Raw genomic sequence first — 27401 nt, 5'->3', positions numbered from 1 at the left:
CATCAAGGAGCCCTAGCTAAACTGGAGCCCATGGGAATCAGAGGGAAAACTCTCCGCTGTTTGGAGTCATACCTTACCTTCAGGAGTGGGGTGGAGAGGAACGGAGCGGACTTGTGGGGAGAATGCCAAGAGCAGAGCCTATAAATTGGGCCCGAGGATCGAGGCCCAGTCTCTTACCTTCAGGAGCGGGGCGGAGAGGAGCGCGGCGGACCTGTGGGGAGAACGCCAAGAAATTGAGCCTGAGGATCGAGGCCCAATCTCTTACCAACAGGGGTGAAGAGGAGCGGAGCGGACCTGTGGGGAGAACGCCGAGAGCGGAGCCTATAAATCGAGCCCGAGGATCGAGGTCCAGTCTCTTACCTTCAGGAGTGGGGCGGAGAGGAGCGTAGCGGACCTGTGGGGAGAATGCCATGAGCGGAGCCCATAAATTGAGCCTGAGGATCGAGGCCCAGTCTCTTAACTACAGGAGTGAAGAGGAGTGGAGCGGACCTGTGGGGAGAACGCCGAGAGCAGAGCCTATAAATCAAGCCCGAGGATCGAGGTCCAGTCTCTTACCTGCAGGGGTGAAGAGGAGCGGAGCGGACCTGTGGGGAGAACGCCGAGAGCAGAGCCTATAAATCAAGCCCAAGGATCGAGGTCCAGTCTCTTACCTTCAGGGGCGAAGAAGAGCTCTTCCAGCGCACTGGAGTTTTGAAAATAAAAGCTAACAGTGACGTCACAGGAGAGTTGCAAGGTGATTGGTTGGTGAGTCACCTGTTAGGGAATAGCGGTAAATAGCTGGATAAGTATCTCAGGTATGAAAAGTTTAAAGTTTACTTCAAATAAACAGGGGTGGCACCGTGGTTAGCACCGCAGCCTCACAGCTCCAGCGACCCGGGTTCAGTTCTGGGTACTGTCTGTGTGGAGTTTGCAAGTTCTCCCTGTGACCGCGTGGGTTTCTGCCAGGTGCTCCGGTTTCCTTCCACAGCCAAAGACTTGCACGTTGATAGGTAAATTGGCCATTGTAAATTGCCATTAGTATAGGTAGGTGGTAGGAGAATTGAGGGAAGGTGGGGATGTAAGGGAATATGGGATTAATGTAGGATTAGTATAAATGGGTGGTTGTTGGTCGGCACAGACTTGGTGGGCCGAAGGGCCTGTTTCAGTGCTGTATCTCTCTATGATTCTGTGAAATATAGTAAGTAGTTTTTTTTTTAGGGAGTTCTGTAGTAACGAGGACCAGGGAAGAAGGTCCCGAGAGTAACTGATATTATTGGACATTAAGATCTTCCAGAAGGTTTAATTTAATTTAGAGGGTTAAGTCATGGCAGGAAAGCTCAAAGCCGTGGTGTGCTCCTCGTGCTCCATGTCGGAAGCCGGGAACATTTCCAGTGCCTGGGACCAGCATGTGTGTAGGAAGTGTGTCCAGCTGCAGCTCCTGGAAGCCCGGGTTTCGGAGCTGGAGCTGCAGCTGGGTCACTGGAGCATCCATGAGGCGGAGAGTATCGTGGATAGCACGTATAGAGAGGTGGTCACACTGCAGGCTCAGACTCCACAGGCAGGAAGGGAATGGATGACCACCAGGCAGAGCAAGAGGACTAGGTAGGCAGTTCAGTCATCTCCTGTGGCTCTTCCCCTGCAAAACAGGTATACTGCTTTGGATACTGTTGGGGGGAATGGCCTCTCAGGGGAAAGCAGCAACAGCCCAATTCATTGCACCATGGTTGGCTCTGCTGCACATGGGAGGAGTAAGAAGTGTGGAAAAGCAATAGTGATAGGGGATTCAATTGTAAGGGGAATAGATAGGCATTTCTATGGCCGCAAAAGAGACTCCAGGATGGGATGTTGTCTCCCTGGTGCTAGGATAAAGGATGTCTCAGAGCGGTTACAGGACATTCTGAAGGGGGAGGGTGAACACATTGGTACATACGACATAGGTAAAAAAAAGGATGAGGTCCTAAAAGCAGAATATAGGGAGCTAGGAAGTAAGTTGAAAAGTAGGACCTCAAAGGTAGTGATCTCATGATTACTGCCAGTGCCACGTGTTAGTCAGAGTTGAAATAGCAGGATATATCGGATGAATGCATGGCTGAAGAGATGGTGTGAGGGGGAGGGTTTTAGATTCCTGGGGCATTGGGACCGGTTCTGGGGGAGGTGGAACCTGTACAAACTGGACGGGTTACACCTGGGCAGGACCGAGACTGATGTCCAAGGGGGAACATTTGCTAGAGTCGTTGGGGAGGGTTTAAACTAAAATGGCAGGGAGACGGGAACCTTTGCAAGTAGTCAGAGGAGGGGGGATCAAAGACAAGAACAAAAGACAGTAAGGGGATTAAGAAAAGTGATAGGCAGAGAAATCAAAGGCCAGAATCAAACAGGGCCACAGTGAAAATTAGTGGGAAGAGAACAAGTAATGTTAAAAAGACAAGCCTTAAGGCTTTGTGCCTTAAGGCGCGGAGCATTCGCAATAAAGTGGATGAATTAACCATGTAAATAGAAGTAAATGGGTATGATATAGTAGGGATTATGGAGACATGGCTGCAAGGTGACCAGGGATGGGAAATGAACATCCAGGGATATTCAGTATTTAGGAAGGACGGACAAAACGCAAAAGGTGGTGGAGTTGCATTTCTGGTTAAAGAGGAAATTAATGCAATAGTGAGGAAAGATATTAGCTCTGACGATGTGGAATCTGTATGGGTAGAGCTGAGAAACACTAAGGGGCAAAAAACGTTAGTGGGGGTTGTATATAGACTCCCAAACTGTAGTGGTGATGTTGGAAATGGCATTAAACAGGAAATTAGAGACACCTGCGATAAAGGAACATCTGTAATTATGGGTGATTTTAATCTGCATATAGATTGGGCAAATCAAATTAGTCACAATACCGCAGAGGAGGAATTCTTGAAGTGTATTTGGGATGGTTTTCTGGACCAATACGTTGAAGAACCAACTAGAGAACAGGCCATCCTAGACTGGGTATTGTGTAATGAGAGAGGAATAATTGACAATCTAGTGGTGCGAGACCCCTTGGGGACAAACGACCATAATATGATAGAATTATTCAAAGAGTTGGAGAGTGACGTAGTTGATTCTGAGACAAGGGTCCTGAATCTTAGTAAAGGAAACTACAAAGGTATGAGGTGTGAGTTGGCCATGACGGATTGGGAAACGTTACTTAAAGGGATGATGGTGGATAGGCAATGGCAAACATTTAAAGAGTGCATGGATGAACTGCAACAATTGTTTATCCCTGTCTGGAGCAAAAGTAAAACGGGAAATGTAGCCAAACCATGGCTTACAAGGGAAATTAGAGACAGCATTAGATCCATAGAAGAGGCATATAAATTTGCCAGGATAAACAACAGACCTGAGGATTGGGAGCAGTTTAGAATTCAGCAAAGGAGGATCAAGGGATTGATTAAGAAGGAGAAAATAGAGTATGAGAGCAAGCATGCGGGGAACATAAAAACTGACTGTAAAAGTATCTATAGGTACGTGAAGAGAAAAAGATTGGTGAAGACAAATGTAGGTCCCTTATAGTCAGAAACAGGGGAATTTATTATGGGGAATAAAGAAATGGCTGACCAACTAAATGCATACTTTGGTTCTGTCTTCACAAAGGAGGACACAAATATCATATCAGAAATGTTGGGGAACACAGGGTTTAGTGAGAGAGAGGAACTGAAAGAAATCAGTATTAGTAGAGAAATGATGTTGGGGAAATTGATGGGATTGAAGACCGATAAATCCCCAGGGTCTGATGGTCTGTATCCCAGAGTACTTAAGGAAGTGGCCCTAGAAATAGTGGATGCATTGGTGGTCATCTTCCAAGATTCTGTTGACTCTGGAACAGTTCCTACAGATTGGAGGGTAGCTAATGTAACCCCACTATTTAAAAAGGGAGGTAGAGAGAAAGCAGGGAATTATAGACCAGTCAGCCTGATGTCGGTAGTGGAGAAAATTTTAGAGTCCTTTATCAAAGATTTTAGAGCAGAGCACTTAGAGATCAGTGGTAGAATTGGGCAGAGTCAGCATGGATTTACGAACGGGAAATCATGCTTGACAAACCTACTAGAATTCCTTGAGGATGTAACTAGTAGAGTTGATGAGGGGGAGCCAGTGGATGTGGTTTATTTGGACTTTCAGAAGGCTTTCGTCAAAGTCCCACATAAGAGATTAGCATGTAAAATTAAAGTGCGTGGGATTGAGGAGAGTGTATTGTGATGGATAGAAAATTGGTTGGTGGACAGGAAACAAAGAGTAGGGATAAATGGGTCTTTTTCCGAATGGCAGGCAGTGACGAATGGGGTACCACAGGGATTGGCGCTAGGACCCCAGCTGTTCACAATATATATTAATGATTTAGATGAGGGAACTAAATGTAATATCTCCAGATTTGCAGATGACACAAAACTGGGTGGGAGGGTGAGTTGTGAGGAGGATGCAGAGAGGATTCAGGGTGATTTGGACAAGTTGAGTGAGTGGGCTAATGCATGGCAGACGCAGTATAATGTGGATAAATGTGAGGTTATCCACTTTGTTGCAAAAACAGGAAGGCAGATTATTATCTGAACGGCTATAAACTGAGAGAGAGGAATATGTAGCGAGATCTGTGTGTTCTCATACACCAGTTGCTGAAGGTAAGCATGCAGGTGCAGCAGGCAGTGAAAAAGGCAAATAGTATGCTGGCCTTCATAGCGAGAGGATTCGAGTACAGAAGCAGGGATGTCTTGCTGCAATTATACAGGGCCTTGGTGAGGCCACACCTGGAATATTGTGTGCAGTTTTGGTCTCCTTGTCTGAGGGAGTTCAGTGACGGTTTACCAGACTGATTCCTGGGATGGCGGGACTGACGTATGAGGAAAGATTGAGTCGGTTAGGATTATATTCGCTGGAGTTCAGAAGAGTGAGGGGGGATCTCATCGAAACCTATAAAATTCTAACAGGACTTGACAGGATAGGTGCAGGAAAGATGTTCTCGATGGTGGGGAAGTACAGAACCAGGGGGTCATAGTCCAAAGATACTGGGTAAACCTTTCAGGAATGAGATGAGGAGAAATGTCTTCATCCAGAGAGTGGTGAGCCTGTGGAATTCACTACCACGGAAAGTAGTTGAGGCCAAAACATTGTATGTTTTCAAGAAGGAGTTAGATATAGCTCTTGGGTCTAAAGGGATCAAAGGCTATGGTGTGAAAGCCGGAAGAGACTACTGAGTTAGATGATCAGCCATGGTGGAACAGGCTCGAAGGGCCAAATGGCCTACTCCTGCTCCTATTTTCTATGTTTTCTATGTAAAGGAAGATGGTTGTGGTTGTTGGAGGTCAATCATCTGAGCACCAGGAACTTACTGCAGGAGTTCCTCAGGATAGTGTCCGAGGCCCAACCATCTTCAGCTGCTTCATCAATGACCTTCCTTCAATCGTAAGGTCAGAAGTGGAGATGTTTGCTGATGATTGCACAATGTTCAGCACTGTTCACAACTCCTCAGATACTGAAGCAGTCCATGTCGAAATGCAGCAACACCTGGACAATTTCCAGGCTTGGGCTGATAAGTGGCAAGTAACATTCGTGCCACACAAGTGCCAGGCAATGACCATCTCCAATGAGAGAGAATCTAACCATCTCCCGTTGACATTCAATGGCATTACCATCGCTGAATCCCCCACTATCAACATCCTAGGAGCTACCATTGACCAGAAACTGAACTGGAGTAGCCATATAAATACCGTGGATACAAGAGTAGGTCAGAGGCTACGAATTCTGCGGCAAGTAACTCACCTCCTGACTCCCCAAAGCCTGTCCACCATCTACAAGGCACAAGTCAGGAGTGTGATGGAATACTCTCCAGTTGCCTGGATGAGTGCAGCTCCAACAACACTCAAGAAGCTTGACACCATCCAGGACAAAGCAGCCCACTTGATTGGCACCCCATCCACAAACATTCACTCTCTCCACCACCGACGCCCACTGGCAGCAGTGTGTACCATCGACAAGATGCACTGCAGCAACACACCAAGGCTCCTTAGACAGCACCTTCCAAACCTGCGACTTTTACCAACTGGAAAGACAAGGGCAGCAAATGCATGGGAACACCACCACCTGCAAGTTCCTCTTCAAGTCACACACCATCCTGACTTGGAACTATAATCTCCATTCCTTCACTGTCGCTGGGTCAAAATCCTGGAACTCCCTTCCTAACAGCATTGTGGGTGTACCTACCCCACATGGACTGCAGCGGTTCAAGAAGGCAGCTCACCACCACCTTCTCAGGGCAATTAGGGATGGGCAATAAATGGTGGCCTAGCCAGCAACGCCCACATCCCATGAATGAATTAAAAAAATAGGAGCAGGAGTAGGCCATTTCGCCCCTCGAGTCTGCTCTACCATTCAACTAGATCATTTTCCCGCACTATCCCCACATCTCAAAATCTGTCGATCTCTGTCTTAAATATACTCAATGCCTGAGCCTCCACCCCCCTCTGGGGTAGAGAATTCTGAAGAAAATCCTCCTCATCTCAGTCCTAAATGAACGACCTCTTATTCTGAGACTGTCCCCTGGTTCTACATCTCCCAGCCAGGAGGGAGTCTGGAACCCTTATATCCAGTAAGACTGTTCATTGCATGTACTAGGTACTGTGATCTTGCATATACCCCATGTGAATTTCTCATGTTTTCTAGATAAGTACTTTTGTAAAGAGGCAAATTGTGAGCCATCATATTGATTTATAATACATGAATGAATAGAATTCAATTTTCACAGTGAGTTTTAACGATTTCCTATCACTCCTCAACACCCAAAATAATAAACTAGACAAACTTTGCATTTGAGTGGCACTAACTTTGAAAGTGAGACTGCTTTACCTTACTTTACCAAGTACGCCTCCTATCTTCCACCCTCATAAACTTGATGTCATTCAAAACTCTGCTGCCTGTCCTAACTTCACCCATCACCCCTGTGCATGCTGATTGCATTGGCTCCCAGTTAAGCAACACCTCAATTTTAAAATTCTCATTTTAGTTTTTAAATCTTTCCATGGCCTCGCCTCTCCCTGTCTCTGTAACTTCTTCCAGCACTACAAACCTCCGGGATACCTGTGCTCCTCCAAACCAGGCCTCTTGCGAATCCCTGATTTTAATCACTCCACCATTGGTGGCCATGCCTTCAATTGCCACGCTCCAGAGCTCTGAAATTCCCTCCCTAATCTCTCTGGCTCTCTACCTCACTTTCCTTCTTTAAGACTCTCCTTCCTCCTTGAATACATTCCCTTGATTAAGCTTTTGGCCATCTGCCCCAATATCTCCTAATGTGGCTTGGTGTTAAATTTTGTTTGATAACACGCTTGCAAAGTGCTTTAGGACATTTTACTTCCATTACCAGGTACTGTATAAATACGAATTGTTATTGTTAGCCCAGCAATCACGACTACCATCTCAAATGAGGAACTCCCACAACACCCTTGGTGCCTGTATCCTGGCAACAACATTATCTGACCAACTGACCCCTTGACGTGCTTAGTGAATGAGAGTCAGTTTAACATTCCAGGTGTCAATATCTTGAGGAGCTGCTTGTGGAGAATCACCATTATCTCAAACTAATCTGGTGGGTGAGAAACATCAGATTAATTTTTTTGTCTGAAACTAGTAATTGGTATATTCCTAGGAGTTACCACTTGTGATCCAAATTTAACTTCCTAAGCATGTCGTAATGTAACAATTCCAAAAATCTCTTCCGGGGACTAGGCTAAAAATAAATCTCAAAATATGACAGTCTGCTAAGTAAGAGTTCTTGGGTAAAAGGCTGCCCAAAGAAGCAAAGAAAAAGGAAGGAAGGAAGGCATAAATGTCACAGAGAATCATCATCTGAATTAGAGGGGGAATAGAGAGAGAAGCAGAAGTGAATTAGTGCCAAAAGGTGAGAGATGCAGAACTAGGCCTGTCTTTAATGTCTCATCCGATCAATGGCAATTCCGATAGCGGGATGCAGAACTGGAGTTACGTAAATAGATTGGAGAAGTTGAGACTGTTTTCTTTGGAGAAGAGAAGGTTGAGAGCAAATTTAACATGAGGGGTCTAGACAGGGTGGATTGTGAAAAACTGTTCCCACAGATTTAAGGTAATTGGCAAAAGAAGCAATAGTGACATGAGGAAAAACATTTTCATGCAGTGAGTGGTTGGGATCTGGAATTCACTGCCTGAGAGTGTGGTGGAGTTCAATTGAGGCATTCAAGAGGGAATTGGATTGTTGTCTGAAAAGGAAGAATGTGCAAGGCAATGGGAAGAAGCCAGGGAGTGGCACTAGGTTAACTGCTCTTCAGAGACCCAGTGCAGACACGATGGGCTGAATGGCCTCCTTTTGTGCTATAACAATTCTGTGATTCAATGAAATACTTGTTGAAACATAGAGGCAGTTGCAGTGTAGAAAATGTGGCAGCCAATTAGCACAGAGCAGGGCCCACAAACAGCAATGTGATAATGACCAGATACTTTGTTTTTAGTGATGTTGGTTGAGGAATAAATATTGACCAGGATACCAGCAACTGAGCCACAGCTGACAGCTAGGGAGAGGGAGATAAAAATTGCCTCTCGCTACCTCCTAGCCTTGTGGATCAAGTACATTGAAACAATCATGCAATATCAATAATTCATTGCAAAGCTATGAATATTGGTGACATTGTGCTAATTGGGTTTGGGGCCTAGTGAGAGGAGATATTAGGGTCACAGTGTTATTCTGCTGTCCCGTTTCTTTTGAATTGCTCTTGAAGTGCTGAATTGTGGCTACAGCTTCTCCAAGATTATCCATGTTTTTCTTCCCTCTGGACAGAGGGGTGTGAATCATAGTGTTTGCGACATTGCTTTAGCCTCTATTTCACTTTCTCCGGGGCATTATTCACTGCTGAATGTGTTTGAAAGAGAAAATGCTGATCTGATTTTTACAGAGGTGACTTAAATAACCATGGTACAATGTTGTCTCTTTCCCTCTGCATTAACTTGATTGTTGGCTTCGCGAATCTAGCATCAGTGCTGTGACTGCTTTTGCTTCGGACAGCAAGTTAGCTCTTATAAAGTTGGAGGTGGTAATTCTGACACTCTGAGGATTAAATTGATTATCCCCACAAACGGGTTTGGGGAATCATGATACACAGTTAAGCTGTTGAATTGAATCCAGGCAGCACACTGTTGGTGAATGGGGAATTGGGGGTGAGGTTACCGGTATCTCTTTTGAATTATTTGCCTAGGACTAACTGGGCAGAATGGAGCTGCCTAAGTTACAATCTCCCTTCCTCTTCCTTCTGTTATAGTCAAGTGAGGAGGGGTCGAAGGGCTTCCCTCTTTTCCCTCTCCTTGTTTGACCACAATAGGTTTAATTCTTTGTTAAAGTGGATTTACTGGCCAATTCAGTAGGTGTTTGATTGGTTTTTGTTATGATCATTAGAACCAGTCAGACAGGTTTTCTTGAGTTAACAAAGAAACAGGTTAATTTTATTGCACCTAAATCAAACTAATAAAAGTAATTAACAACATGCCAGCTTTCACTCTCATGCACGCTGTGGAGATTTACACATACACAAATAGGTTACAGAGTGGAGAAAGGTAGATTGGTTGAGTTCGAGTCCATAAAAAAAGGTATACAGTCTGTGTATACAGTCTGGTTCTTGCTGGGAAATTAGCAGACATTTCATGTCTCTCCTAACAGTCCTTTGCAATGTAGGATACAGTGTTGCAAACTAGGTGATCACCTTAAGCTGAAAGGATGACTTTGCTGGCAGCTTATCATTTTAAAATGTCTTTTAAAAAAATATATAAATTCAGATCTCCAGCCAGTGGATTAAAGAAAACTATCATTCAACAAAGCACCTTGGCGTGACACTTCTCTTTCACCTCCTCCACTTCCTCCTTCTCCTCCTTGTGCTCCTGCTCTTCAGCTTCTCATCTGATAGGTGGTGGCAAGGGCTCTTCCCTTATGATGGCGAGGTTGTGCAGCTTGCAGCACACCACGACAAATTTTGAGACTCACTCAACTGCTTTCTATATGGCTCCTCCAGAGCGGTCGGTCCTATCAGATGTCCTGTGGCAGCGTGGCTGTGCACATGTGTGTGGGTTGTGAACTGGAGCCTTGTGCTGTGTCATCAGTGGATAGCCCTTTGTCACCTCATAAGCACTGCTTGGTTTGCCGTAGTGGTTGAAATACAGCCACACAGAGGACTGCTGCAAACCTTTGAAAAATTTGTTCACAGGATGTGACTGTCGACGGCAAGGCAAACAACTACTGTTTCCCATCCCTAATTGCCCTTGAACCACTGCAGTCCATGTGGTGTAGGTACATCCACAGTGCTGTTCGGAAGGAAGTTCTATAATGAATGCATCATAGCCACTGCTAGGATACCATGCATTGACCTGAACAATGGTCTGATTAAGCGAATGGGCAAAACTATGGCAACTAGATTTCAATGTAAGCAAATGTGAGGTCATCCACTTTGGACCTGAAAAGGATAGAACAGGGTACTTTTTAAATGGTGAAAATCTGCAAACAGCAGAGGTCCAGAGAGACTTGATGAGGCCAGGTGCATAGATCATTAAAATGTCATGAACAGATATTGAAAATAATCAAGAAGACTAATGAAATGCTGGCTTTTCTATCTAGAGGACTAGAATACAGGGAGGTAGAAGTTATGCTACAGCTATACAAAGCCCTGGTTAGACCACACACGGAATACTGTGAGCAGTTCTGGGCACCACACCAGGCTCCTTCCAGCTGCTGCTGGAGATATAAGCAACGTCTAACAGTTTGCAGTCCACTACTACATAAGGGAGGCTCGCTATATAAAGAGAGACAGCTTAATCTCATTCCCTCTTGCTAGAGAGAAACCACCACCCCTCACCTCCATTTCAAGCTCTCACTTTTCTTTCTCTCCCCTCCTCCCACTTCATGCTGACACTTTTCCTCACAATTAGTGCTGACATTCTCTTTCCTCCCCATTCCAAAGTGCTACTCCCAGGTTCTTCTGTTTTCCTTCTTCCTTTAGCTTTTCCTTTGCTTCCTGCCTTTCTTGCATTTTCCACTTTCCCTTTTCCTTCATCGCCATTCACATGCTTTCTCTCCTTCATTCCTCCTTCCCTATCTCCTTCATTTTTTACCTTTCCCCTCTATTTCACTGCCATTATTCCCCCTTTCTCTGCCTTTTATTTCCTTTTCCTGTTCCCTTGAATCCCTTCATTTCCGCCTTTCCCTGTCCCTGCAGCATTACTCCTATCTGATGCTGCTCATTGAAGATGGAAATGTGTGTTCATTTGAGAATTCTCTCCTACAGTATTCAGTGGCTGGAATATTAGTAGCAGGGCCCACTTAGGAAATGAAGAGAGAGGTAGCCGAAACAGATTATCTGGTATATAACAGCAGTATTTGGGTCTGAAAGACCAGAAGAATTATCTTTCTGAGATTACTGGTACAGGTCTTGCAGCTGGTGCCATGAAAAGAAACTGCTTTAGGGCATATCTGAAGTAGGAGATATGAAGCACTTGTATGGTTCTGCATAACTTCATCTAGTTTCAAGGGGAGCATCCAAGATACACTGGGCACTACTTTTATATACAGCCCCACAGATAGGATTACCAACTCTAGCTAGACATATTCCTGGAGGTTTCATCATATGGCCCTGACTTCCAACTACCCCACTCCCACAATTTTACCATTGGTCGCTCAACACACCCATACTTGTGGTTCTAGTTAGAAAGTGAAGAAGCTCTTGGTTATCTGATTGGATGATCCTTGACTATTCGATGATAATAGCCTTTTATTCTCCAAGTCCAATATTTTATACCTAATAAACAAAAGTTTAAAAAAATATATAATTTTTAATGTTCCTATGATATTTCGCCCAGGTTTCCTTGCAGTCATGGAGATTAATCTTCAAATCTTGGAGACTCCAGGCCATTCCTGGAGGGTTGCAAGCCTCTCCATTCAGGTCGAATCTGCAGAGCTGGCTTCAGTGTTTACAGGAATACAATTAATTTCTTCATCGCCACAGCAGAATCACAGAGGCAGTTCCACAAACATTCTTTAGACTGTGGCATAGAGCTAACAGAGGGAGCCTGGATCTGCGCTGCTGCTCATTTTACAAGATTATGTGATGTTAGACAAGGGTTGTGATAATGTCAGAGGACTGAAAGAATGCTGTGCATAGAAATCACATTCATGTTTGTGTTTTTTAAAATGTTTTACAATGTTCACAGTTTGTCTACTGCAGTTGGACAAATGTTAGTGATTGTTCCGGGAAGGGCTAGTTATTGTCCTCACATCTGCAGAATGCTCAGTCAATGATGGGCTCAAGTTCTGATACAATTGAAGGGCGCCCACAGTGTAACTTTTGTTGATGCTTATCTTTGTATGTGACTACATGGCAGAAAATGTCTGCTTGAGAACTTGTAGGTTGTAATTCTCCAAACCTGTCCAATCAATGGGGAAGGGGGAAGAAATTCTGACAAGTACGTCCAGTGTAGCGAACTTGCATTGCGCTGCCTCCTCACGTTTACATAGCCACAGCTGGCTTCTTAACCCATCTAATGATCCCACAATACCATCACAATAAGGGAGCCAGGCTTCTTTACCTTTAGGTGTGTAGTCCGCACGTCCCCCAGCATTGCCTGTGTAGAGATATTATGAAAGTGTCTTGAAAGAGCAGTGGTGAGTTGATGGTGGCCTTGAAGGAGATTGCGGATTAATCGTGGTCAAGATACAAAAAAAGTCACTTGGTTTTCAAGCAGATGTGGCACAAACTTTTTTTTTGCGGCACGACGTGCATGATTATAGGATTCTGAAATTATTTATGTGGGTTCATGGTGGTGATCCATACACCAGAGATTCTATGCCAATTGTGTAAGAGTTATGCAGAAACTGTCCCCGAGTCCAATTGTGTATGCAGTGATTCATCAAGTGTTTTCTTTGTGTACCAGAAACATGCCAGAAAGTATACAACATGTAATTTTAATCTTACATCTCCTTTAATCATATTTTCATCTAGACAGTTCTTAACACAAATAGTTTTCAACTTGCCAACCCAGGTTTAAAACTGATGTTGCCTGGTATTAGAAGGCATGTTGTTCTCATTTCCATTGAATTGCCAAGTTGGGTCTATCCCCAAAGACTGGCCTGGATTTTATGGAGGCGGCAGGGGTCCTGACGCAGGGGCTGAAAGCAGGGGACGAACCTCAGTGGGCCCCGGGCTGCATCGTGTTGGCGCAGCCATTTAAATGGCTGCCGTCCCTATTATTGGCTACCAGCCAATCAGAGGGTCAGCAGCCTCAGCAGCTTCACTGCTAGCAGTGGCAACTGCTGGGGCTGCACCTGCCGGATGATGATGCATTGATGGCCATGCTCCCTCAAAGGCAGATAAGTGGGGTTTGGGGGCACTGGGGCCAGTCAGGCAGGCCCCGGCAAGGAGGAGGGCAGAGTTGCTAAGGGCAGGCAGCACCATGCCACCAAGGGGCCCCACCGTGGACCAAAGAATGCCCGAAAAGGAAGGCCTCCCGGAGCCTGCTGGAAGGTCACCAAGGTTTACCTGTCAGACTCCCCTCTTAGCAGAGTGTTCCTCAAGCACTGGTAAAATGCTAGCAGAGGCAGGAAAAGGCCCTTGGTTCAATTGAGCTTCGAGCAGGCAGGCTATCTGCCACCTTTCCCACGGCTGGCGGAATGGTGGCAGGAAGACGACAGGCACACCATCTGCCGCCTCCTGCACCATTTTGCCAGCCTTCCCATCTCCCAGCCCATCCCCAAAGGGCTGGTCAAATCCAGCCCATCTGGCACACGCAGATTTGCTTCAGCTTGCCTAGGAGTCTCCAAATTAGCCCACTCAGAAAACCATGTACGATGAGTTTCTGTTTGGCTAATTGGGAATCTGCACACTCTCCAGTGAAGCACGCCCCACTTTTCAGAGTCCAGACAATTTAAGTGCTGTTTAGCCCAGGCATAGAAACCAGAAGTGTACCTCACAGAGTTCCTGCTAGTGTATTATCAGCTCAGACCATACAGGTTAATTGGATAGAGCAACTCCCTGTTGGCTAGTTAACATAACTGCGCTAACAGAGCAAGGTTTGAAAGAAAGCTAGAAAGATTTGTAGCACCTTTCCCAGCCTCAAAGCGCTTTACAGCAAATTGTGTTTTTGAAACGTAGCCATTGTTGTAATGGAGCAAATGTGGCAGCCAATTTGTACACAGCAAGGTCCCACAAACAGCAACATGATAATCTGTTTCGATGATCTTGGTTGAGGGATACATATTGACCAGGACACTGTGTGGGGTGGGGAACTCCCCTACTCTTCTTTGAAATCATATCATGGGACCTTTTACATCCACCTGAATAGGCAGGTGTGGGGCTTCAGTTGAATGTCATCCAAAACACAGCACCTCTGAAAGTGCGCCTTTCCGCCAATTCTGTGGCCAGGATTCTGGTATAGGGTTTGAGTCAAAAGTGGGAGGATTATCTTAAAGCGAGTGTGAAGAATCCTAACCTCCAGGTTTCCTCTGTGTATCTATCTGTCTAGTCAGTTGTCAACAGTGCTCTGCACTGTTGCTGCTCCACATACCTCTGATATTAGATTTCCAAGTCCATTGCAGAAGATCCAAATCTCCCCTCACCTGACATGCCAGTTTGAAGCCAGCTCAATGCACAAAGAGATCCCACTTGTGTGTGTCACAAACATGTTGACGAATGCCCCACCGTACCTCCCTCCCTCCTAGATTACGGAAAATGTCTAATTGGGATACAGGAAAGCCTCAGCTTGCAGGGCGATATAGATGGGCTGGTAAGGTGGGTGCAGCAGTGGCAAATGGAATTTAATCCTGAGAAGTGTGAGGTGATGCATTTTGGGAGGACTAACAAGACAAGGGAATATACAATGGATGGTAGGACCCGAGAAGTCCAGAGGGTCAGAGGAATCTTGGTGTACGTGTCCATAGATCACTGAAGGCAGCAGCACAGGTCGATAAGGTGGTTAGGAAGGCATATGGGATACTTGCCTTTATTAGCCAAGGCATAGAATATAAGAGCAGGGAGCTTATGATGAAGCTGTATAAAATGCTAGTTAGTCCACAGCTGGAGTACTGTATACAGTTCTGGGCACCACACTATTGGAAGGATATGATTGCACTGGAGCGGGTGCAGAGGAGATTCACCAGGATGTTGCCTGGGCTGGAGCATTTCAGCTATGAAGAGAGACTGAAAATGCTAGGGTTGTTTTCCTTAGAGAAGAGAGGCTAAGGAGGGACATGACTGAAGTATATAAAATTATGAGGAGCATTGATAGGTTAGATAGGAAAAAACTTTTTTCCTTGGCGGAGGGGTCAATAACCAGGGAGCATAGATTTAAGGTAAGGGGCAGGAGGTTTAGAGGGGATTTGAGGAAAGATTTTTTCACCCAGAGGTTGGTTGGAATCTGGAATGCACTGCTTGAAGAGGCAAGAACCCTCACAACCCTCACCATCCTGACTTGGAACTATATTGCCGTTCCTTCACTGTCGCTGGGTCAAAATCCTGGAAAACCCTTCCTAACAGCACTGTGGGTATACCTACCCCAAATGGACTGTTGTATTTCAAGAAGGCAGCTCACCACCACCTTCTCAAGGACAATTAGGGATGGGCAATAAATGCTGACATAGCCAGTGACGCCCACATCCCATGAATGAATAAAAAAAAAAATTTAAGGAATATTTAGATGAGCACTTGAAACGCCATAGCATACAAGGCTACGGGCCAAGTGCTGGAAAACGGGATTAGAATAGTTAGGCGCTTGATGGCTCGCACAGACGTGATGGGCTGAAGGGCCTGTTTCTGTGCTGTATAACTCTATGACTCTATGAAGATGTTTCCCGTTCAGGTTTAAATTTAAACACCCAAAGTTTGTTGAACTTTGCCCAAGTTCAAACCTGAATGGAAACCTTTTCACTGTCCTTCTCTGAACCTTCATTAAATTATTAGATCAATGGAAAATTCAGCTGCTGAACTCAAAGCAGGTTCAGAGCACCAATATGGAGTGTTAAGTTTCGGAATTTTTGACCATCTCACCATAGAATGGATCTTGGTATGATTTATGTTGGAATGTTATTGTTTAGTTAAATCCAGCTTTTAATTGTTTAAATTCATAGAATAGCAGAGCAGGGAATTATAGATAAAGACTCAGACAAAGCATCCAATCAGAGTTCTTTAAATCCTGAAAGAAAGTTTATGCATCCCTGTGATCACCTATGTCTATTGTTGAGATGACCCTGTTCAATTGAGTTCAGCAAAGGTAGTAGCCAGGATAGTTCTGGTTATAATCCAGTCTTCTGGGAAGGTTTCTGATATTATGGACAGGCTTATATGGTGAATCAGCAAATGGGAAAAATGCATCCATGTCCTCTAACAAAAATAAGCAAAATTTGCATTTAATGTCAGGCAGGGGTGTAAGAGGTTCCGTTCCCATACCCTCTTACTACAGTTCTTGGACTTTAGGAATTACAAGGACAAAATTGCACATGACACAGGGTTTGGCTTAACCATGAATTGTTGTTTTATTGAATCCAATAATGTCCCTAATATAGACTCCTCTATGGTTAGTTGAAACAGAAATAAAACAAAACTATCCTCAGTACAAAGCCTCCTGCATAATGTAAAATTGACACCCCAATTCCCAGCTGAACCCTTCCGCGATTTGACCACTGTTCCCAGTTACCCAAAACAAAGCCTTGGCTCACTAAGACTTGGCTCAAACGTACAAATTTCAGGCAAAAACACTACGCTTTTGTCCAAAAACCCTCATACCAAGATCGCTACGAATTGGCTGAACACAAATGTGGGCACAAACACTATGCTTTGTCCCAATCCCTCAGATCAAGGTCACTACGATTTGGTTGAAAACACTTACAATCACCCACACGGCCAGTCGGTCCCAGTGTTGATTCTAGTTCCTGAGTCAAGATGACCAACTTTGACACTTCTTCTGCAGCCCCCTCAGTACAAACCCCTTCAAGATTTGACTGAAAAACTTACAGTTGCCCACACGGCTGGTCATTACCAATGTTGATTGTCGGCCTGGACCTGAGATGACCGTTCCCCGTCCTTCTTCACATAACTGCAGCACCAAACCCTTCGATCTTGTCCGTTTTATGATGATCCTTATCGAAATATCCTGAAGCCATCCTGCTGAATGGTCAGCACTTAGCACCTTTGAATCTCTTTCTTCCATTACCTGCCTGGTCCAGACAGATCCATTTAGCGCTGATGTTATTTCCATGACAGAACAATGAATTCCACCGGTGAGGTATCCCAGGCTCCAGAGCTGAAATACACGACAAAGGTTTCTCGCCTGTCTTGACAGGAGTGAATGCTGTGCTCTGGTGCCAGTTAGTTGTAACAATGGCCTCTCCAATTACTTAACATGATGGCAGTTATCTGGTGTCACTGTTATGATAATGTACCAAATTCCAGTCCTTTAGCAGTCTCAGTTCTGTTGTGATGTTGGAATGTTTGAAATTGATCCATCGAATGCAGCCTGCCTCTGTGTGCTTTGTGTTGAGGTTTGGCTCTCATTCAGTATTATTTTCTGTGGGGGCTGGGGTTCCTTCCCCATTCTGCACAAAGTCCAGTTGTGGTTGGGGGGTGGGGGGGGGGGAAGGAATTCCGATCCTACAGGGGTGGTCTGTTGAGATAAGGACAGGAATTGTTAGTTTACTGTAAGACCAGTGCTGACTAAGCCCATGTACCTCTTGGCCTATTGCAATGCTAGACTGACCGAAGCAAGTATTAGTTATTCTTATAACTCGCAACATGGTTTATTATTTTCCTTATTTGTCATGAGGACCTTGCAAGTGGGTAATCTAAGTGAGGTTTGATTAAAACTGTCACTTTATATGTTCACTTAGTTTCTGTAAAATAAAGAAGTTTAACATTTGGATCTGGCCTTGACGTACTGAAGTGCTGCAGTCCACCTGCTGAAACATTAGAGTAACACATGTGAGGGCATGTATGAATACAGTCCAGGTCACAAGGGGATCCTAATTTTTATACCCGTTGGAAATTCAAATTTATGATTAGATAATGGACAATACAGGTTCACTCCTGAAGGCAATCAAGGTACAGCAATCAATTATAGGAGTGACCAGCACCAAAAGGATATCTAAAGCTGACCTGAAATTTGTAACATCCCCGTCCCCTCCCCCCCCACCGCAATCAGCTGTAGATCTTTGCAGGCGTACAGCAGCAACCAGTTATATTGCTTCTTTCATTTTGTGGCTATACTTTGAAACAGTGTGCTTGTTGCCTGAGTTATTTCCATGATAGAAATGGGGTAATTGATTTGCTTCCTCAGCTCTTCTGAAGTGTGTGTTCGTTCCATCTTACCACACTCTGCAAATCCTGCACCAGCCCTATATCCTATTTTGTGAAATTACAGGGAAATGCATAGAATTTTAGCAGCACTTTCCCATTCATGCGTATTGTTATTTGTCAGCGAGTTGGGCTTTCAGTGTTATCTGTATTTTGCTATTAACTAACAAGGACATGCAGTCCCTGGAGTACTGCCGATAACTACAGGATGCTAATAACTTGTCTGCTGATTTCAATATGTATCTACTGCAAAGGCAGCACCATTATAGGCCAGTTACCATGGTAATTAGTGTTCAGGATAACCCATGTCACATTGATATTTGTTGCGTTTGCTGTCTTATTCTGGAAAATAGCAGATTGCAATACGACTCCCCTACATTTTTAGATACTTTTGTGCCTCTTTTCTGCCCCTTTTCTGCCCCTTCAGTTGGTGCATTGTGGTTTGAAGAGTCAACTGGTTTAAACTGTGTGGTATGTTTGTGGCTACTGTGTGCTTTGGGCAGCAATGGATCAGTACAAGTGGAGTGCAATCTTCAGAAGGTCAGGCAACATCTGTGCAGACAGAAACAGAGTAGGATCCCCCTTTCAGGTTGATGGCCTTTCATCAGACTTTCAATCAAAGGTCATCGGCCTAAAACATTAATTGTTTCTCTCTCCACAGATGCTCCCTGACCTGCTGACTATTTCCAGTATTTTCTGATTTTATTTCAGATTTCCAGCATCTGCAGCTTTTGTGTGGTGCAATCTTCCCTGGTAACTCAATTAGCCAAAGCACCGTCCCAGTGTGGGACTTTACTCCAATACCACCCAGTCTGAGTTAAGTAAGCTGATCTCAGTCAAGGTGGCAAGAGAGGCACTTCAGCACCCTCAGGCTAGGGAACAGGAGAAATCGGAGAGCGCTCCTGCTGCTAGTTGCCATCCGCTGGTTCTTGCTGCAAAGCATTGCTATGTGGATGTCAAGTTAGAGAAATTGGCTCAGATGCGATGCTCCCATGATCAAGTACCTTGCTTACACTCATGACCAATTTTCATTTTTGGTGGGATGAAAACTGGCAGTAATGGTTTGGCCAACCACTATTTACCATGTATGATTTTCCTTTAAGGATGTGTGGTAGGATGCTCATCAGCTACTGCCAGTTTCCTGCCCTCACTGAAAGTGAAAATTACCCCTGCACAGTTTTGCAGCTTATACATGATAAATGGCCATTTGCAAGAGGAACCAGGTTAACTGAGGCGATTCACGTGAATGAAAGAGAAGACTTTGATTGCAACTTTCCTTTAGTTACATATTCCAAACTTGAACATAATATTTGCGCTGAACTATTCAGAATTTGGCTACCTCCTGGTGACAAAAAATAATACTACCCAATCAAATATTCCTGATTTTATGCCTCAGTAATAAAAAGGGATCTTGGCACCATATTGCACTCTTGAAGGAGAGTGAAAATGCTGTTGCATTCCTCCTTATTAGCTTCATTTACGTGACCAGCAGCCCTGGAATCTGAGACCTGAGATCAGAACGCAAACCTGCTTCAGCTTTCAGCCGTCTCTCTGGAATTCTGTCTGTAAAGTCGGTCACCTAGCAAGTTATCCCACTTTTGAAAATCTTCTCCAAACCATATCTTTGCGACTTAACTTTCAGTCATCCCTCTAACCTCTTCTACTGCTTAGTGTCTGTCTATTCTCTGATGTGTGGTGGTCTTAAAACCAGTACAAAAATTACAACTTCTTATCACTTGACTGGTTTTTGTTTACAATGAGAAGAATGCTGCACGATGCCATTAACAAGACAAGAGTCAAAGAGAAAACATGGTAAATTCATAAATAGAGTTTAGGTAAACCCAAGCTTAGGTCTCGATTACTATTAAGTTGGAGCAGCAAGGAAAGGTTAAGGGAGGTAAGGTGTTCCATGGTTGTGAGGTCTAGGAAAGATTACACACACTTCATTTATTTTATCCATGTAGTGATGGTATTTCCACAATTGTGTTAGGTAGGGAATTGCAGGATACTGCCCGAGTGAAGTGAATGTGTGGTGGCATTTGTCCAAGTCAGCGTGGTGCGTGTGTGTGTCTTGGGAGGAAATTGGGAATTTACAGTGTTCCCGTGAGCCATCTCAGTGGTCGAGGTCGTAGGGGAGGGAGGTGCCATCAAAGTAACTTTGGTGAGCTGCTTTTTCCAATATTGTTTCTCAGAATATGTTCATCACTGGCAAAGCTGGCATCTATTGCACATCTGTGGTTGCCTGTGAAAGGTGTTGGTGGGCCTTTTTCTTGAACAGCTGTAGCCCTCGTAGTGCTCCATAGTGCAGTTGGGTACCGAGTTCCAGGATTTTGATGCAGCCACGATGAAGGAATGGCCATGTAACAGTGGCGTGTTTATTTATTTTTTATTTATTTAGAGATACAGCACTGAAACAGGCCCTTCAGCCCACCGAGTCTGTGCTGACCAACAACCACCCATTTATAATAACCCTACAGTAATCCATATTCCCTATCACCTACCTATACTAGGGGCAATTTACAACGGCCAATTTACCTATCACCTGCAAATCTTTTGGATGTGGGAGGAACCGGAGCACCCGGCGAAAACCCACGCAGACACAGGGAGAACTTTCAAACTCCGCACAGGCAGTACCCAGAATCGAACCCGGGGCCCTGGAGCTGTGAGGCTGCGGTGCTAACCACTGCGCCACTGTGTGTTTTGGAATCGATGATGTACTGTAAAATGTAGATGATGTGTCTGAACTGAACTTAGTTTTCATTTATAAGGCATCTATAAATTTCATCTAAAAATATATTTTAGAGTTTGAATTTGTGGGAATGAATTGTAATAAATTAGAATCGCTGTTAGTTCATTACATTTTACTTCTGAGACTGAAGGCAATTGACATTCATCCAGCCAGTCTGCAGCTAAATAAAATACTCAAGATGTCACCACCAACAGAATAAAAACGTTACAGAAAAGTTCTGTTAAAACGTCTGAGAGGAACAGGAAGAAAGTATCCTTTTCTTTACCTTTTGTGACCAATACTGTAGAGCTGATTTTTCTTTTCCTGTTAGTTTTACCTGCCTTATCCATCACTGTCAACTGTCTGCATGAGATAGGTGAGAAAACTGGCTGGTGATGGATTCCTGGGAAGTGGTTGTGTAATTTATTCTTGTTGAAATGTTGGTCAAGGACATCTGAAGTTATGCAACTCCGTTCCCTTCGGGATAGTCAAATAACGGATAATTGCTATTCAGATATAATTTGCCGCCCAGAGACAATGAAGGAAAATGGTCATGCCACAAAAAAATTCTGTCAAAATTTTTGACCTTGAAGAAGCCCAGATACTGTTTTGCATAACATGTCCTGGTTATCTGATAAAGACTAGATTTAAGAAAAAGAGCGTAATGTAATCAGTGGGTCTTTTCACTTGTGAGCATTCATGTTTTTTGAGGTCACCTATTTTAATGTTCGAACTGAAAGCCTGCCAGCTAGTATTAACCTATATAAATCTTTTGCCCTGCATAGTATTTCCGAGCTCTCTTTATCTAGTAAGAGCTGTTACACAACATCGAGTAGGTTCTGTGATAAGAAAGTGGGGACAGAGAGCTGATGAAACAAGAGCAGGAAACTGTAATCAGCTCTACATTCGTCTGCCCCCTCACTATTCAAAGGCCATTGTGGATTACAGGACAGCCAACAAAATTGTTTCTGGTCCCTCTTTCAGGTAGCTTTCTCGGAGCCTATCAGTGACTACCTCCTGATAGCCATCCAATTAAATTAAATCAAATGTGTTATTGATTTTCTTATCTTGAGAAGGTTGTGATGATGTGTAGTAGTCCAGAAAGAATTAAAAGGAAAGGTTTGCATTTATATAGCGCCTTTCATGACCTTGGGATGTCCCAAAGCACTTTACAGCCAATGAAGTACTTTTTGATGTGTAGTCACTATTGCAATGTAGGAAACACTGCAGCTAATTTGCTGACAGACAGCAATGTGATAATGACCAGATATTCTATTTATAGGTGTTGATTGAGGGATAAATATTGGCCAGGACACCAGGGAAATACTCTTCAAAGTAGTGCCATGGGATCTTTTGTGTTCACCTGAGCGAACAGATGGGACTTTGGTTCAGTGTCTCATCAGAACGACAGCACTTCCGACAGCGTAGTTTTCCCTCAGTACTGCACTGGAGTGCCAGCCCTGATTAACTACTCATATCTCTGAAGTGAGGCTTGAACCCACTTTCTATACATATGAGTTCTTATGATCTGGAATGCACTGCGTGAAAGGACAGTGGAAGCAGATTGAGTAATAACTGTCAAAAGGGAATTGGATAAATATTCGAAAAGGAGAAATTTGCAGGGCTATGAGGAAAAAGCAGAAGAGTGGGACTAATCAGATAATTCTTTCAAAGAGTCGGCATAGACACGATGGGCCGAATGGTTGTCTTCTGTGCTGTTTGATTCTGTGGATTCCACCCTCATTTATCAGCCATCCATGTTTAACAAGTAGAACAGGAGTTTTTTTTGCTTATGGTAGACATGAAGTTTCAGCAGGGAATATATGGCCTCTAATTTGAGAGCAAGAGCATCTTTGACTGTGTAACAATGCCTCTGTGTATCTTTTCTAAACATACATGTCACTGAAACACAAACGTGATTGACTGTTTTGTCGGAAAACTTTGCAGACGACTAATGGAGGAAATTGTTGCCAAATTGATCATGGTTAATGCAACAACCTCAGCTCATGCAGTCTCATTGAATTGATCCTGACAAGATGAAGCCAAGTGACATCTCCAGTCAAAGGAAACAGTCTCGCCCTCAGGGTCTTTTTTGAAAGTGCAAAAGTATTCAGATCCACATACTTCATTTCAAGCCACTTATGTCAGTTTTTCAATTTAAATTTTTTAGATTAGTGACAGAATCAAGCTGAAGATGTTGTTGATTATGTTTTGAGGAAACCCCATTATTATTCATACGGTTACAGACCTAATCACCTACCAGATTATTGCTGTGTATCTGCTTCAAATGGAAGGGATTCAGCTATGTGTACCCATCAGCTCTGTGTCATTACCTAAATTACCTCCCAGTCCAGATTTTAAAATTCTCATCCTTGTTTTCAAATCCCTCCATGGCCTCCTCCCTCTTTATCTCGATAACCTCTTCCAGCCCTACAAACCTCCATGATCTTCACACTTCTGCAATTCTGATCTCTTTCTCATCCCTGATTTTCATTGCTCCACCATTGGCAGCCATGCCTTCAGCTGCCAAAACCCTAAGCTCTGGAATTCCCTCCCTAAACTTCTCCACAAATCTACCTCTCACTCCTCCTCTAAGATTCCTTAAAACCCATCTCTTTGACCAAGCTTTTGATCACTTTTCCTAATATCCCTTTACGTGGCTCGATGTCAAAATTTGTCTGATAATGCTCGTGTGAAGTGTCTTGCAATGTTAAAGGCACCATATAAATGAAAGTTGTTGTAATTTCTTCATAAATTGTCTGGAACTTGGAGTCATTTGCAGATGATACAGAGCTAATGAAGGTGGTGGGCTGCAAAGCTGAACAGGATAAGTAACATTAAAGCTACTGTATATTTAGAACTTGTTGTTGTGAATGCCACTGGTGCTCTAAATTAACCGCGCTTTATGGTGTTAGGGCCAGGTTCAAGCACTGGAGGCAGTCTGCCTGTGGTGTTACCGTTGTAATGTAAGTATAGAATCAACTGCAATGCAGCATTTTTAATGTCTGGGTTTAATAATTCTGATGAGAAATTATTTCAGATTGGAGTCTTGCTGCAGCACATAAATTCCATCTGATAACATCTGCTCTATAAACTGGCTTGGAGGATGGAAATGAAATCCTTTAGAACTGTCCCAGCCCATGTCTCAAAACCGCAACACTCTTGTAAACAGAAGATTCCCAAGGCAGAGGATATATTCAGTTCTGACATTGTTAGCAAAAATATTTTCAGGGCAAGAGTCTTTATTCTAGACTGCTTTCTCCCAGTATTTAATTTCAACATACATGCACACGTCTACTCACGCATATCCATGTGGCTAGTGCGATAGTTGATGTAGGGTCTTAAAAGAAGTGGCTGGTGAGAGAGTTGATGCATTGGTTTTAATTTTCCAAAATTCCCAAGATTCGGGAAAGGTTCCATTAGATTGGACAATAGTGAATGTAACTCCTGTATTCAAAAAGGGAGGGAGACAGAAAGCTGGAAACTACAGGCCAGTTAGCTTAACATCTGTCGGAGGAAAAATGTTAGAAGCTATTATTAAAGAAGCTCCAGCAGGGCACTTCGAAAAATTCAAGGTAATCAGGCAGAGTAAACATGGTTTTGTGAAAGGGAAATCATGTTTAACCAATTTATTGGAGTTCTTTGAAGAAGTAACATGTGCTGTCGATTAAGTGGACCGGTGGATGTCCTATACTTAGATTTCCGGAAAGAATTTGATAAGTTACCACATCAAAGGTTATTGTGGAAAATAAAGCTCATGGTGTAGGGGGTAACATATTGGCATGGATAGAATATTGGTTGGCTAACAGGAAACATAGAGTAGACATAAATGGGTCATTTTCTGGTTGGCAAGATGTAATGAGTGGTGTGCCACAGGGATCAGTGCTGGGGCCTCAACTTTTTGCAATTTATATAAATGATGTGGATGAAGAGACCAAAGGTTTGGTTGCTAAATTTGCTGATGACACAAAGATAGGTAGGAAAGTAAGTTGTGAAGAGGACATAAGGAGGCTACAAAGGGATATAGATACATTAAGTGAGTGGGCAAAGATCTGGCAAATGGGGTATAATGTGAGAAAATGTGCAATTGTCCATTTTGAAAGGACGAAAATAAGCATATCAAAATGGTGAGAGCTTGCAAAGCTCTGAGATGCAGAGGGATCTGGGTGTCCTTGTGCATGAATCACAAAAGGACAGTATGCAGGTACAGCAAGTAATTAGGAAAGCTAATATAATGTTATTGTTTATTGTGAGGGGAATTGCATACAAAAGTAGGGGAGGTTTTGCTACAGTTATACAGGCCAATGGTGAGACCACATCTGCAGTACTGTGTATGGTATTGGTCTCCTTATTTAAGGATGGATGTACATGAGTTGGATGCAGTTCAGAGAAGGTTTACTAGACTAATACCTGGAATGGGTGTGTTGTCTTATGAGGAAAGATTGGACAGACTAGGTTTGTAACCGTTGGAATTTAGAAGAGTAAGAGGCAACTTGATTGAAACATATAAGATGCTGAGGAGTCTTAGGGTAGATGTGGAAAGAAGGCTACCTCTTGTGGGAGAATCTAGAACTAAGGGTCACTGTTTAAAAATAAAGGGTCGCCCATTTAAGACAGAGATGAGGAGAAATTTTTTCTCTCTGAGGGTCGTGAGTCTTTGGAACTCTGTTCCTCAAAAGGCAGTGGAAGCAGATTCTCTGAATATTTTTAAGGTAGAAATAGATAGATTCTTGATAAGGAAGGGGGTGAAAGGTTATCGGGGTAGGTGGGAATGTGAAATCGAGGTTACAATCAGATCGGCCATGATCTTGTTGAATGGCGGAGCAGGCTCGAGGGGCCGAGTGGCCTACTCCTGTTCCTAATTCCTATGTTCATATGTTGATTTCATTAGTGAAGATTGAAGGCCCCTCTAATGTGTAACTATCTCTTTGAATGTTGATCCCTGGACCACCTACAGCTGTTGGTATGCCTGGGGAAATAAAGAAATGAGCCTGTAACTCTGAGTGGGATTAGAATCATTGACCAAGCTGCAGTCTATGGCCATACATTGGCCATGCCTCCTAGTTGAGAACTGAACACTGTTGCACAACTGCAAGGCCTACTCTCATAAAAGATTAAAACACATTTTTCATCCATCGATCAAGGGACTGTGGTTCCAATTAACATTACGGAAAGATGCCTTTTCATGAATTTTCACAACTCGATGAATCAATGTATTGTGACTTGGCTTGTTCCTCATCTTGTGTCACGAAATAGTGTATTATTTCTGTTTTTCCCCACATCTGATAAAATTTTTGGTTCTGGTTTCTAGAATATTTTGTTCATGCCAAACGTATTGGAATACCTGACATGTAATGATGAAGAAGACAATCTGCAGAAGATCCTAATGATCCCTGCCTCTCAGAAGGCTCAGCTAAATGATTACCGGGCAGTTGTTTGTAACACCACCACCAAAGTGCGGGAGGAGCATTTTCAGGAGCTTGCCAATAAACTTAAAAGCCAAGTGGACATCCAGAAAATTGTGGAGAAGGTGAGTAAAATTAAGATTGATCTTTGAAAAAAATGAACTTTGTCTTTTTTCTTTTTTCAAACTTCCTGCTCATTCTAATGTCGTGTGATTTTTCGTTGTAGGAGAGCTGGGCGTCTTGATGTGTGCCTTTTTTTTATTCATTCATGGGATGTGGGCGTTGCTGGCCAGGCCAGCATTTATTGCCCATCCCTAATTGCCCTTGAGAAGGTGGTGGTGAGCTGCCTTCTTGAACTGCTGCAATCCATGTGGGGTAGGTACACCCACATTGCTGTTAGGGAGGCAGTTCCAGGATTTTAACCCAGTGACAGTGAAGCAACAGTGATATAGTTCCAAGTCAGGATGGTGTGTGGCTTCGAGGGGAACTTGCAGGTGGTGGTGTTCCCATGTATTTGCTGCCCTTGTCCTTCTAGTTGGTTTAGGTTGCCGGTTTGGAAGGTGCTGTTTAAGGAGCCTTGGTGCGTTGCTGCAGTGCATCTTGTAGATGATACACACTGCTACCACTGTGCGTCAGTGGTGGAGGGAGTGAATGTTTGTGGATGGGGTGCCAATCAAGCGGGCTGCTGGATGGTGTCGAGCTTCTTGAGTGTTGTTGGAGCTGCACCCATCCAGGCAAGTGGAGAGTATTCCATCACAATACTGACTTGTGCCTTGTAGATGGTGGACAGGCTTTGGAGAGTCAGGAGGTGAGTTACTTTCCGCAGGACTCCTAGCCTCTGACCTGCTCTTGTAGCCACGGTATTTATATGGCTACTCCAGTTCAGTTTCTGGTCAATGGTAGCCCCTAGGATGTTGATAGTGGGGGATT

At 43.8% G+C, this 27401-nt stretch overlaps 1 protein-coding gene across 4 annotated transcripts in view; it reads left to right on the top strand.

Moving 5' to 3' along the window:
- The window catches only part of abca2 (ATP-binding cassette, sub-family A (ABC1), member 2), a 585325-nt gene that overhangs the window by 299331 nt on the left and 258593 nt on the right, over positions 1-27401 (top strand). For all 4 annotated transcript variants that reach the window (XM_068012728.1, XM_068012729.1, XM_068012727.1 and 1 more), the window contains one exon: positions 26378-26596. In XM_068012728.1, the coding sequence (XP_067868829.1) occupies positions 26378-26596 (219 nt within the window). The remainder of the gene's footprint in view (positions 1-26377; positions 26597-27401) is intronic.

This window comes from Heterodontus francisci, chromosome 32, assembly GCF_036365525.1.
Source record: "Heterodontus francisci isolate sHetFra1 chromosome 32, sHetFra1.hap1, whole genome shotgun sequence".
NCBI classification, from domain to species: Eukaryota; Metazoa; Chordata; class Chondrichthyes; order Heterodontiformes; family Heterodontidae; genus Heterodontus; species Heterodontus francisci.
Note: the sequence above shows the minus strand (reverse complement) of the source record. Positions and strands in the feature narration are given on the sequence as shown.